This window comes from Benincasa hispida, chromosome 4, assembly GCF_009727055.1.
Source record: "Benincasa hispida cultivar B227 chromosome 4, ASM972705v1, whole genome shotgun sequence".
Lineage (NCBI taxonomy): Eukaryota > Viridiplantae > Streptophyta > Magnoliopsida > Cucurbitales > Cucurbitaceae > Benincasa > Benincasa hispida.
This window is the reverse complement of record NC_052352.1, coordinates 26880640-26893645: the sequence shown is the minus strand read 5'-3', so window position 1 is coordinate 26893645 and position 13006 is coordinate 26880640. Positions and strand designations below refer to the sequence as shown.

General features: G+C 33.1%; 2 protein-coding genes across 2 annotated transcripts; one reads left to right on the top strand and one right to left on the bottom strand.

Moving 5' to 3' along the window:
- Window positions 1-9739: 9739 nt before the first annotated feature.
- LOC120075046 (putative peptidyl-tRNA hydrolase PTRHD1) lies at window positions 9740-11021 on the top strand. Its single transcript, XM_039028196.1, has 2 exons — window positions 9740-10259; window positions 10797-11021. The coding sequence occupies exons 1-2, from the start codon at window positions 9867-9869 to the stop codon at window positions 10977-10979; spliced, it is 576 nt and encodes a 191-aa protein (XP_038884124.1). The 5' UTR covers window positions 9740-9866; the 3' UTR covers window positions 10980-11021.
- Window positions 11022-11209: 188 nt separating this feature from the next.
- LOC120075047 lies at window positions 11210-11761 on the bottom strand. The gene has a single exon (XM_039028197.1). It carries the CDS (start codon window positions 11613-11615, stop codon window positions 11415-11417), a length of 201 nt encoding a protein of 66 aa, XP_038884125.1. The 5' UTR covers window positions 11616-11761; the 3' UTR covers window positions 11210-11414.
- Between the last annotated feature and the right edge of the window lie 1245 nt (window positions 11762-13006).

The window sequence follows — 13006 nt, the reverse complement described above, 5'->3', positions numbered from 1 at the left end:
ACTTAAGGAGTTAGATGTAACTACATGGGCAAAACGGTAAATTGGCCTAGTTGTACTTACGAGCGATTTGTGAAGGATCATCGCACAGTTGATTGGTTATATGGGCACAAAAATATATCTGTAGTGCGAAGAGTACAATTGTCAGTCTTTAGTGGAGTGTCCGACAGCTAAAGGATGGTGGATATCGTGATTAAAGAAACAGTTATTCACATACCGTTGGAGCTTCCAGCTACAAGTCCATAAGGTCCCCTTGATAATTCAATGAGTTCAAGTTGAGAATCAGATTTTTGGTTAGTTTGAAGTGTTCAAATTAACAAGAGAAAATTTGATTATATATGATATAATTCAATTAATTCAATTATATGTGATATAATTGATATAATGTATTTGATACATTATTTGATTGGAGGAATTAATATAAATATGATTTATATTAAATAACATAAAATAAAAAAAAATAACTATGATTTATATATTGCATATGATGTAATATTAAAACTATAGGTTATAAATATAATATGATAAGTTAGTTATTATATTTATTTATAATATACTAATTATGTGATAATTAATTATTCTTTTTCTCAATAACTGACTTAGTGGGAGGTTATTGGCTGTTTATGGTAACTGTGAGATGAAAAAAAAATAGTTTTCCAAATCATTAGAACATTCATTTTCATCGTCTCACAAAGAAAAACTACCGAGTAAAAGAGCTTTACTAAACGATAGTATTAGAGAGCTAAACGATCAAGTATCGAGTATTCTATATGATAGTTACTCGTTGCTACACGATCGAGTAGCAAGTCTATATGATAGGCTTCTTCATACTACAAGATCGAGTACCAAGTCTATACAATAGACTTCCTTCTTTTGTCACATACTCGATCGTCTACTCAATCGTTTACCTCCTTCTTTCTTCTATCCAAAGTCATATAGAGCCCACAACTTCTGGATTCTCACATGGAGAATACCAAGGTAACCCTTGTGGTGGTGTCTCGTTTACTCACTGGTGTTCAAGGATTGAGGATCGAGTTTCACTTGTTAAGATCAAGGTTCTTCCAGTTGTTTGTTGAGATCGAGTTATTACCATTGTGTTCGAGTTCTTATTTGGACGCATTAGAGACTGATCGAGGGAAATACGTGAAGAGGAATTCTTTAAAGGTATTATGCTCGATTTTTTGTTTATTCTTTTGAGAAGCATGCGGTAATTTATTCTTTATGCATAATCTCTTATGAATGACTGTAAATGTATATGTTCTTTCTCAATAGAGTTTAAAACGATCCACTTCCGCTCACTGGTACTCTATTTTAGTGTTCCTTTAGAAGCTAGTTTACACTCACTGGTACTCTATTTTAGAGTTCCTTCAGAAAAAATTTACAACCCGAACAATTGGGTTGGGTCTAAAAAATCTTTCAACCCAACCCATGAACACCCTAGTGCTGGGCAACCCCCGATTCTAAAATACGTAAACTAGCTTTATAACCATTCCATAACTCTAAAGGTATTATGGCAATACTCTTCGAGGGAACGCGGTTCAGGTTATACGCTACAGTCTCTACTGCATAACCCCAAAAGGAGTCAGGTAAGGAAGCGTAACTCATCATAGACCAAACTATGTCTAACAGGATTCGATTTCTCCTTTATGATACATCATTTTGTTGAGATGTACCAAGTACTGAGAGTTGGGATACTATTCCATGTTTTATCAAATAGTTCTGGAAAGTTAAATCCATAAACTCTCCACCTCGATCAGATCAAAATATTTTAATCGTTCTATTTAATGCATTTTCAACTTCAGCCTTGAATTCTTTGAACTTTTCAAAAGATTTAGTCTTATGTTGCATTAAATAAATTTACCCATATCTTGAATAATTATCAGTGAAAGTGATGAAATATTCATAACCTCCCCTAGCTTTTACATTCATTAGACCACAAAAGTCTGAATGCACTAGCTCTAGAAGTTTTTTGGCCTTATGACCTTTTCCAATAAAAAGCCTTTTAGTCATCTTGCCTTCAAGGCATGACTCACACATAAGTAAAGGATTTTCTTCTAACTCGCTTAGAAGTCTATTCTTCACCAACCTCTCAATCCTATTGAGATTAATGTGTTCTAGTCTTAGGTGCCAAAGTTGGGCATTTTCCTTAGGAAAAATTATATGTCGTTTATTTTTAGTTACAACAGTTTTAAACATCTCTATGTTATGGAGGGCATTTGTAGCTAACGGCCTTAGTACATACAAATTATTTTCCAGTTTAGCAGAATATATATCAACACCATTTTTTGTAATAAACGCTTTATTAAAAGAAAAGTTTAATTGATAAGAATGTTTCAAAAGTCACTTTACAAAAACTTGAAGGAACATTAAAACTAAAGGACCAGTGAGCAGAAGAGGATCATTCCAAACTCCATTGTGAAAGAACTCAAAACATTTACAATCTAACAGAAACGATTATGCATTAAAGACAAATTACAGCATGTTTTGAAATTAAATACAAAAGATTGAGTAAACAATACCTTTGAAGAACCCTTTCTTCACATATTTCCCTCAATTAGTCACGAACGCAACGATCAGCACGAATGCAACAAGCAACTGAAAAATCCTCGATCACCAACGAGTATAACTTGATCCTCGATCCTCGAACAGAACTCAACACCACCACAAGATTACCTTGGTATTCTCGGTGTGAGAATCCAAGAGTTGTGGGCTCAATATTATTTTGAATAGATAGATGGAGGAAGCGGACGATCGAGTGTTGGACAGAAAGATCGTTTAGCAAATGGAAGTCTATCATATAGACTCGATGCTCGATCGTGTATAAACGAGTACTATCGTATAGTAACTTGACGCTTAATCGTTCAGGCTCTGTAAAACTATTGTGTAGTAAAACTCTTTTTACTCGATAGTGAATTTTGTGAGATCTATTCGATGAATGATTTGAAAGAACTATTTTTTCTTTTATCTCATAGTTACCATAAAATCATGAATAACCACTCACTCAAGTTGGTTATTGAGAAAAAAAATATTAATTATCATATAATTAATAAATTATAAATAAATACAATAACTAACTTATCATATTATATTTATAACCTATAGTTTTAATATTGCATCATATGCAACATATAAACCATAATTCTTTTCCTATTTTATGGCATTTAATATAAATCATTTTTATATTAATTCCTTCAATCTAATAATGTATCAAATATAGTATATCAATTATATCATATATAATTGAATTAATATAATTATATCATATATAATCAAATTCCCTCTTTTTAATTTGAACCTTTCAAACTAACCCAAAATCTGATTCTCAACTTGAATCCATTGAGCTACCAAGGGGGCCTTATGGACCTGTAGCTTGAAGCTCCAACAGTATGTGAATAACTAACTAAACTCTTTAATCATGATATCCACCATCTGTTAACTGTCGGACACTCCACTAAAGATCGATAGTTGCACTCTTCGCACTATAGATATATTTCTGTGTCCATTGGATATAACCAATCAACAGTGCGATGGCCCTTCACAAATTGCTTATAAGTACAACTGGGCCAATTTACCATTTTGCCCTATAGTTACATTTAACTTCTTAAGTACCACAGATTCCTCTAATGAACAATAAATCATATTCCCAATATGACTAAGTCCTATCTTCCCAAGAGAGGGTGTGGCCATTATGTTCAAGACCCAGAATCAACCCTTAAGGGAGAAATTTATCTACTTACCCCTACATTGGGGAAGGAGTGAATTCCGTCTTGTGAAGCTGAGTTTCCAACTCCCCAATCAGATGAATCCTCAAAATGGTAGGCTTGTTGAATTGGCAATCTGGCCACTCTCACCCATACAAATCAAAGGACCACCTTCAAGAGTAGGAGTTCACAACTCACTCCGGATTCATTTCATGTCACCTATGGTCATCCTAGTGAAATGTAAGTCTCTATTATCAGCGGTGTTATATAAAGAGACTAATCATTTTGTGGTTCAGTCTTATACAAACTCTTTGTATAGGTACCCCTGCTCGTATGTCTTCACATGAATGATCAGGATCAGATTATTTGTAGCACTTTACAACACTTGTAACACCTACAAAGCGGGTCGTATCCGTAGTATCACTAGGATAAGGTACCCAACCTTATCCATCTACTACATACCATTTAGGTTATTATTTAAACAAGATCCACTTGTATGTCTCTACATACTTGTTTAAATTTACATAAAATAACCTCGGATCTTTATTTATTAGATTGAGTAAATGCTTATAAAATAACACTTATTTTATTAATAAAAATATGTTTATACAAAGTTTACAAACTACAAGACTACAAAGAGATTTAGGACACCATTCCCAATAAAATTAAGTTCCTTTTTAAATCAAGAACAACAAATACATCATTCAGAATGAGAAATTTGTTCTGTAAAGATAACTGAAAACCTCCCACCGGCACAACTAAGACAACATGTCTGGTTCCAACTCGCATCGTCATCTCTCCAGCATCAAGTTGCCGCCAAGAACTAATTCCTTGAAATGAATAACAAACATGGTTAGTGGCCCCATAGTCAATAATCTAGACAGAATCATCATTCCCCACTAAACAAGTTTCCAAGACATGCAAATCACATTTACCTTGTTTCTGCCAAATACCTGGGGTAGTTCCTCTTTCAGTGCCCATTCTGGTTTCAATGGAAAAATTTTCCCTTGTCAATCCTCACTAGTTGTCTACCCCTTGGAGAAACAACTCCTGGATTAACAGCATCTTTCCCCCTTTCCACCCTTCTTCTTATTCCACTTTTTAATGCGAGAGGAAAAAGGTAGAAACGTAGTTCCTGAGGTCAAACCTTTATGAAACTTTTTGGAAGATGAAGTAACATTTTCTTCACCCTTCTTCTCCTTGCTTTTCAACAAGGATTGGAAAGTCTGCAGCTCATTAAGAAGGGTAGTCAGATTGTAGCCAATCTTGTTTAGAACAGCATTGCTATGGAAGTGCAGGAAGCTTTCTAGTAAAGATTCCAGATGCCCCTAGTAAAGATTCTAGTAAAGCTTTGTTTAGAACAGCATTTCTAGTAAAGATTCTAGGAAGCTTTCTAGGAAGCTTTAGAATGATGTTTAGTCGATGCTTGATGTGAATCATCATGTTGAAAACGTGTTCTCGAACAGATGCCCCTTCTTGCATACAAGTATTGAAGATGTATTTGAGAGCATTGTGTCTGAGCTATGCAGACAGTTGTCCAAACATTCCCCACATGGACTCCATGATCTCACCGACAGTGGGCATGGGCTCATGTTTCTTGGCCAAGACTTCGTTAAGACTTGCCAAGATATACGCTCGAGCCTTCTTGTTTACCCTTGTCCAGTGCTCATATTCCTCCCGAACATTTCGAGGAGCAGTAGAAGGTGGTATGAGAGGACACACTCCTCTATTAGGCGAAACACAGGTCATCGATGATCAAAATTGTATTGATCGTGTTTTTCCAACTAAAGTAATTCTCGCCAGTTAATTTGTCGACAACAAGTAAACTAAGAGTAGCGATAGCCATTTAAATTGTTGAAAAAGAACAAACTTAATTTAGTCTATTTGCATTAAACCACTTTTAAAAAATCAATCAAGTTTTAGCAAAATAGTCAAGTGTACCTTAAGTGATATCTATTTTGCAATGATGCTTTAGTGAGGCAGAACAAAGTTACCGTAGGGTAATCAAGTGTCCCTTCACTGAAATGAGACATTTTCAACCATTAGATAGAAACAACTCCTTGTAACTATAATTAATAGTCACCATTATTCGGTCCATAATTTGTTAGCATCCTTAACAATTCTATGTAAGTGTAATCCTTCATTTTAGGTTCTAGAGTCCCGCCCCAATGAGCCAACCGTAGGGAAAAGTCGATTGGAACAAGAGACTAAAGAAACCCTATTCATTTCTAGAGATCAAATAAAGCATCATGAAAAACTGCCATCCTTTAGGGGGACACCCACGATGCCTCGATGCGATGCATAAAACTTTATCCAATCTAATGAGAGAGACCGTGGGATATGTTATCACACGTCCCACTCCCACTTATTATAAACAACTCTTTCCATTCACCTTGGTATTGACGTACCCAAACGCCACCCGTAGGGGACACCCTTGGTGCCTCGAGGCCGAGAGATCTCACGGTGTGAACTTTTAGGGAGAAAAATGTAGAGGCAAAATGAAGTATCATATACCTCATTTTCCTCCCACTAAGTATTCTACCTAGGGTTAATTAACTTAGAAAATCAGGCTACTGATTTTATCTAAGTGTTTGTTTAATTTGCTAAAAAAACAACTCTTGTCTTTGATTATTAAACAACTTTAATTCAAATCTCATTAAATTATTTAATAGACTTTCATTAAATTTGCATGCATGTAATAAATCTATCTAATTCACCCTCTAGGTAGATTCCCAAGTACGGGTGTGACGTTTTCATCGACTTAAGTACCCAGCCTAGCTAGAACCAGCCTTAGACAAAAGATCCCTTATAGATACATTTGTTACATATTTAATCTTTATTAGAAATTAATTTAATCCTATTAAACTGACTTAAAGATTAAACTTAGATTTCTAATCTCATTAGAGATTAGAAACGTGATCTTGGGTCTATCTCAATCAAGTTTTAAAACAATTTTAAAAAATGATTATAGCCTAAGTTTGCATGCAATTCTTTATTATTGATTTTAATTCTAATTTTATTTATTATAATAATTATAAGTAAATGAAACAATTGAAACCAATCATTACATGAAAGACATACATAAGTTAATTATAATATTTATAATTTAACCTAAGGTAGTATCATGCTTCATGCAATGTTCATTAATTACTAATATATAACATTTATATAATTAAGTAATGAACTATGCTATAACATGCATTCCATACAACCATTCAACCTTATATTAAAACATTTATAAGTAAATGATGTATCGATATATTATAATACATGCATACATATACTATAACTCTTATATTATATGATGCATGAGCATGCATGATATTATTTAAATCATGCATACTAATATATTATAACACTTATAATATAAATGATGCATGAATATAAATGTGTAACCTATGGTGGGTTTTAAAACTATATGACATACATTATGGCATATAATAAAAACATACATCACAAGTATATTAATGCTAAAGTTGATGGACCGAGATAGAACATTTCTAAAACGGAAATTAAAAGGCTAATCTATTACAAAATTTGAGTCCACCAGTTCGAAACAAGTGAACTGGGTCTTAAACCGTTCACCTTAAACCATTCCACAAAGAACCCTTGCAGCTAATCGTGTAGCAAACGGCTGATCGTTGAGTAGCGAGGCATCGAGTATATACGATCACGTAGCTTATAACTATGCGATGAGCATGAAAGTCTACATGATCGTGTAGTAAACATCCATGCGTCGAGTATCACATACTATGCGATCGTGTAGTTAATGACTATGCAATGAGCATAATAGTCTATATAATCGTTTAACACGCAAGGATGCATCGAGTATCCAATACCGCGCAATCGCCCACCAAGCGAGCGTCTACGCGATCATGCAACCAATGCAACACGATCGTGTAGCAAACTCTACACGATTACATAGCATTAGCTATGCGATTATTTAGCAAATGCTTCATGATCGTGTAGTAAATTCTACACGATCACATAACAAAAGCTATTCGATCGTTTAGCTCTAGCTACACGATGTGGTAAACTTCGTTTTGTCTTCTCCTTCGAAATGCACTGCAACCTTTCTTCTAAAGCCTCACGAGCGACTCAAAACTAAACAAATTTATAGACTCGATTGCAATTTATTGTCCAAAAACACAAGGGTCCTTACAATACAACTTTGTAAATTAAACAGAAAGCCATAAAAAGAGATTTTTATCTCGAAGCATCTATCAACAATACATCCACATACATTTATCATATAAACGCAATGCAAATTGTAAAACCCACCAGTACTACAAACAAATTCAATACATGAATGGAATTTGGAATCAGAAACCAACAATCTTGCTCCGATACCAATTAAAGGAATTTGTATTGAAAAGACCTTGAGTGGAAGCGGATCGTCCAAATTCCATTAATTATTGAAAACACAATTTACAATAAACATACAATAGATATGCATTTACAATTAAACTACATCGTGCTTTTTATAGAAAAAAAATGTTCAAGATACATTACCCTTGAAGAACCTTTCTTCGTGAAATTCCCTCGAACAGTCACGAGCCTTGAATAGAAATAGCAACTCTTGAAGACTTTCTTCAAGATATCTCGAACAGTAACAGGGACACTACCACAAAAAGCCTTTGGTTTTGCTCGGGGTGAGAACCCAGGAGTGGTGGGCTCTAATTATTTTGGTTAGAAGGGATAGTTTGGGTAGGGGAAGGAGATTGAGAGTTCGCTCACAAACAAGAGCACAAAACTTTTTTGTCACTCAATCGTTCTTCAAATTGCAACGTTAATCGTAGAGGAAGAAGAGAAAACACTTTTTTTTTATTCCTCTTGGCACAAAATCAATAAACACCCACTAAGGTGGTTGGAGAGAAAAGAGGGAAGTTATTATTCAAATAATAATAAAATAATATAAATAAATATGATAACTCACTTATCGTATTATACTTATATTAAATTATATGTTATATCAAATATAACATATAACCTATAGTTTTAAATTGTATCACATACAATATAAACTATAGCTTCTTTTCTCTATTTTATGGCATTTAATGTAAATTATATTTATATTAAATTTAACAACTATGAATCACATTCATAGAAAATATATTTCTCATTCAAATATTTATTTCCTAACATTAAACCATAATGTATCAAATACATTATGACAATTATACCATATATAATTGAAACAATTTAATTATATCATATATAATTAAATCCTTATTATTAATTTGAAAATTTCAAATTAACCCAAAAACTGGTTCTCAACTAAATCTTTTTGAGTTACAAGGTGATCTTATGAACTTGTAGCTTAAAACTCCAATGGTACATGAATAATTAATTAAACTTTTTAATTACATTACTCACCCTCTGTTAACTGTCGGACACTCTACTAAAATTAATTAAATTCTTTAATTATATAATAATATAATAAGATGATAATGAATAAAAGGTGCTTAAAAAGTACAAAAATGATAAAAATTTAAATAAGATATATAGTTTGTTAGATGATAATATATATAAAATATTAAGTAAAACCCTAATAAGAATAAAAAAAATTTAATCCAAATTTAAAATAATAAAATAATGTAAAATCTAAAGATTTATTATAAATTAAAATTAAAATGATGATAAATAAATTAAAGATGGATTAATTTTGAATATTTTCAAAAAGTGATTAAATTAAATCTAAACAAATATGAACTTGCAATTTCAAATTTTGAAATAGGAGAAAAAATCTCATAATTGATAATTTCATTTACACTATATTTCTATTGAAAATTGATATACGGTCTCATAACAAACGATTCCATTAGTATTTCTAATAAAAAATAGAGCAATTACACAATACTTGAAAAAACGGTTAATCGACCATACCAAAGACAATTTGGAGATTATAAAATATATTTCATATTTGTAGCATGCTTTTGCCAAAAATCTTATTATTCTCCTTTTCTTACAAAAAAAAAAAAAAAAGGTTTAAAAAAAATCAAAAGACACCCATTGATTTTGCTATTTCCTCCGATTTCACTTGTTTTATTCTGACATCATAGAATTATTTGGGCCTAGGCATCAATTCTTTGGGCCCATTGTTCAGGCCCAAAAGGCCCATGACTTCTGTGATTTCTATCATCTCGGTTCACATTGTGTGAAGATACCATGACTTGTGTAATTTCAGCTTCTCGATTCGCATTCTCCATTTCCAAATCCACGAGGCTCTGCTCATGTTCAAGCCCTAGGGTTTCCCCATCATCTTCCCTCAGTCTCCGTTCTTGGAATCGAAATTCCAATCCATTTAGCTCCGCTTCCATGAGTCAATCAGCTGAAACAAATTCCGTTCCTCCACCGGACGATGGCGGAGCGAAGGCGGAGGAGATAGCCGACGTTTTAATTCAGTATGTGGTGCTCCGGAGAGATCTGATCGATTCCTGGCCGCTTGGTAGCGTCGTAACTCAGGGATGCCATGCTTCAGTCTCTGCCATTTGGTTGAATAAAGACGATCCCCACACTTCCGACTACTGTAGTCCACACAATATCGATTCCATGCACAAGGTAGGTCGAATTCTTATCTCCATTTCTAAATTTTCTTTTTCAGTGAAGTGCCTCGAACTCGAATAGTATAGTGTGCATTCGTTTTCCGTTGATGCGCGGAAAGTTTGCTCTGTTGGTGCTCTGTTAATCGGTCTGACATTGTTGGATGAGACATTATAAGAATTTGGAACTTTTGAGTTGTGGTTCTGGTGACTGGTCAATTTATTTAGTTCCGGAAAGAACATTTTGTGGTCTTTCAAGCATTTTAGAAGAAAAATTGTTTATTGGAAGATACATCTCTGTTATTCTAAAGTTTGAATCCTACTTGCTTGTATTGTGCTGAGTGTTCTGATTTTTCCACTCTAATATCCATATTGTTGTATTTCTCTAGCATCTCCACCACCATACTCCTAGTTCAAACAGAGATCATTAATCATTAGTTTCGAATCTCTACGTAATATTTTCAATTACCGGTGTTCTACATTTCACTGATTCCTAAAGTTGTTCTGTACTTTTTGATCCCTGAAATCTGTACTGACTGTATTTCACTTTATGTAGGTTACTCTTGAAGTGAAGGGAGAAACTCAGATCGTTAACTTGTCAGAGAAACTTAAAGCCAACTCAATCGTGCATAAACTATGGATAGAACAGCCAGAGAACATTCCAACATGTCTTGCCACAAAACCCTACCCCAAATCTATTGTATCACCATTTTTTAAAAAGCTAAAACTCTGTAAGTGATGAAATATTGAATTATAAAGAACCGATGAGTGATTGCCTTTACAACGTCCCACCCCCACCCGAAAAATAAGCTCTCCTGAACTCAACTTCAAAAGGGTTGCTAATTTTTTTATGCCCCTCTGCTACTTCATGTTAAATTCTGTACAATTATTAATTCTTTGAAGACACCCAGAATTACAAACTATTTCTACAGAGATCATGCGGCAGATACAAAGTAGCGCATAATCATACAAGAGAAACGAGGGAGAAGAGAGGTCAATTCAGTATTTCCAGGCAATCAAGGTATGTAATGGTATCTCTATTTCATACAGCAGTAGATTTTACACAAACACTGATTAAAATCACAAAACAAAGAAAAAATAAGTCAACCCCACTTTCTAAACTTCATAGATCATAGAAAAAAGAGAACAGATTCTGTAAGATTACAGTGTTTTTCTACTGCATAACGAGTTGTCTGGTGCACATAGTGCAATAGAACTTGCGTTTGGTTTTCCAGTAAAGAGGGAGGAAACAGAACCGCCATTGGCTTTCAACGTCGGTGGCTTGGATCATTCCTCCGCAGAAGGGGCATGCCCCTGGAGCTGGTTGCCTCGATAATACCCTTTGATCTTCATCGCACACAAATACCAAACACATCTTCTTTTTCTTCCTTTAGGTTCTTCCTTTTCTTCTTGCTTTCTCTGGCTGAGGGCTTCTTTCTGCTATTTGATTGATTGTTTGTTGTTTGGTTTTGGATGAAAGTCTGGTTTTGGGAAAATTGTGGACTTTTGAAGATTTATAGAGAAAGAGGAGGAAGTTTCGGGGAATTTGAGGTTTATTTCGCGTTATGAAGAACCGCGTATCTAGAAGTTTCGGACCCACTACCGAAACTAGGAGAAGAAAAGTATTGGATCCTGAAGAAACCTCACCCTCGTCCTGAATAATAATATGTAGACTTTAGACTTTGACCAATCTTTTTGGCCTCTTTGTCAAATCGAATTTTTAATTTTTCTCCCCACTTGCTTTAGGGTATTTGATTGGGATATTAGGCAGTCATGAGTGGGTGCTTTGGTTGCGGTTCAGAATTAGTTGCTGTTTGGAATTACCTTTGCAAAAGTGATTAAGGAAACCGTCTATTCTATTTGGTAAAATAATTTATTTATTGATTTTCTAGAAATGTTTATAAAGACCAGCTTTTAGATTTAAATTCCTAAAATTCCATTACCTTCTCAACCATTTAAATAAATATATTATAATAATAATATTTTATATTAATATATTTTGTCACATTTATTTTTAAGATTTAATTTATTCTGTTTTTTATAATAATTATTTTTTTAAAAAACTTTTATCAGAATCTAGATTAAACAATATTAATTGAACAAATCATATAAAATTTTAAATAAAAATATGGGAAATTTTCAAAGATAAAAAAATGTTCAACTATTTACAAAAATAGAAAAAAAAAATGTTAAGACTTTTTTCGGTCTCTATCAAAGAAGATTAAAATCTTACTAGTTTATGTTAATAGTTTTTTTTTTTTTTTTTGAAAATTCTCCTAAAAATATTATAATAAATTTTAAAGTATATCAATATGATAATAATTGAAATAAGCTATTGGCTCATGTGGTTATATTACACTAATGTAATATTAATTTATCAAACATTGTAATTATTTTTTTCTAATTTAAAATTAAATTTTACTAACTATTATTTTACTTCTGTTCACAAATTAATTTTTCTAGAAGCATAGTTGTCAACAATTATTTTAAAAGCTACAATAATCCCAAACTGAGTTTAAATATTATGTTGATCCTTATTTTTTGAGTTTAAATTATGTTGATCCTTATTTTTTTTTTGTTTTCTCTCCACTTTTAATTTTCTTCATTTTAAGCCGGTTTTGGCCCTGGGTGCTTCAAAAATGGACAATTTTGATCTTTATTTGTAAAATTTTAACATAATTTGTATATACAATGGAAATTCTTTAATGAAAATGTCTAGGTCGTAATTATATAGAAATGTTGATGTAGGGATATTTTTTAAAAAGT

Bases quoted from the DNA above. Each gene is read 5' to 3' on its own strand.
- LOC120075046 (XM_039028196.1), top strand. From the start codon at position 9,867: ATGACTTGTGTAATTTCAGCTTCTCGATTCGCATTCTCCATTTCCAAA. The intron at 10,260-10,796 runs GTAGGTCGAATT...CACTTTATGTAG, and splicing joins ATATCGATTCCATGCACAAG to GTTACTCTTGAAGTGAAGGG.
- LOC120075047 (XM_039028197.1), bottom strand. From the start codon at position 11,615: ATGTGTTTGGTATTTGTGTGCGATGAAGATCAAAGGGTATTATCGAGG.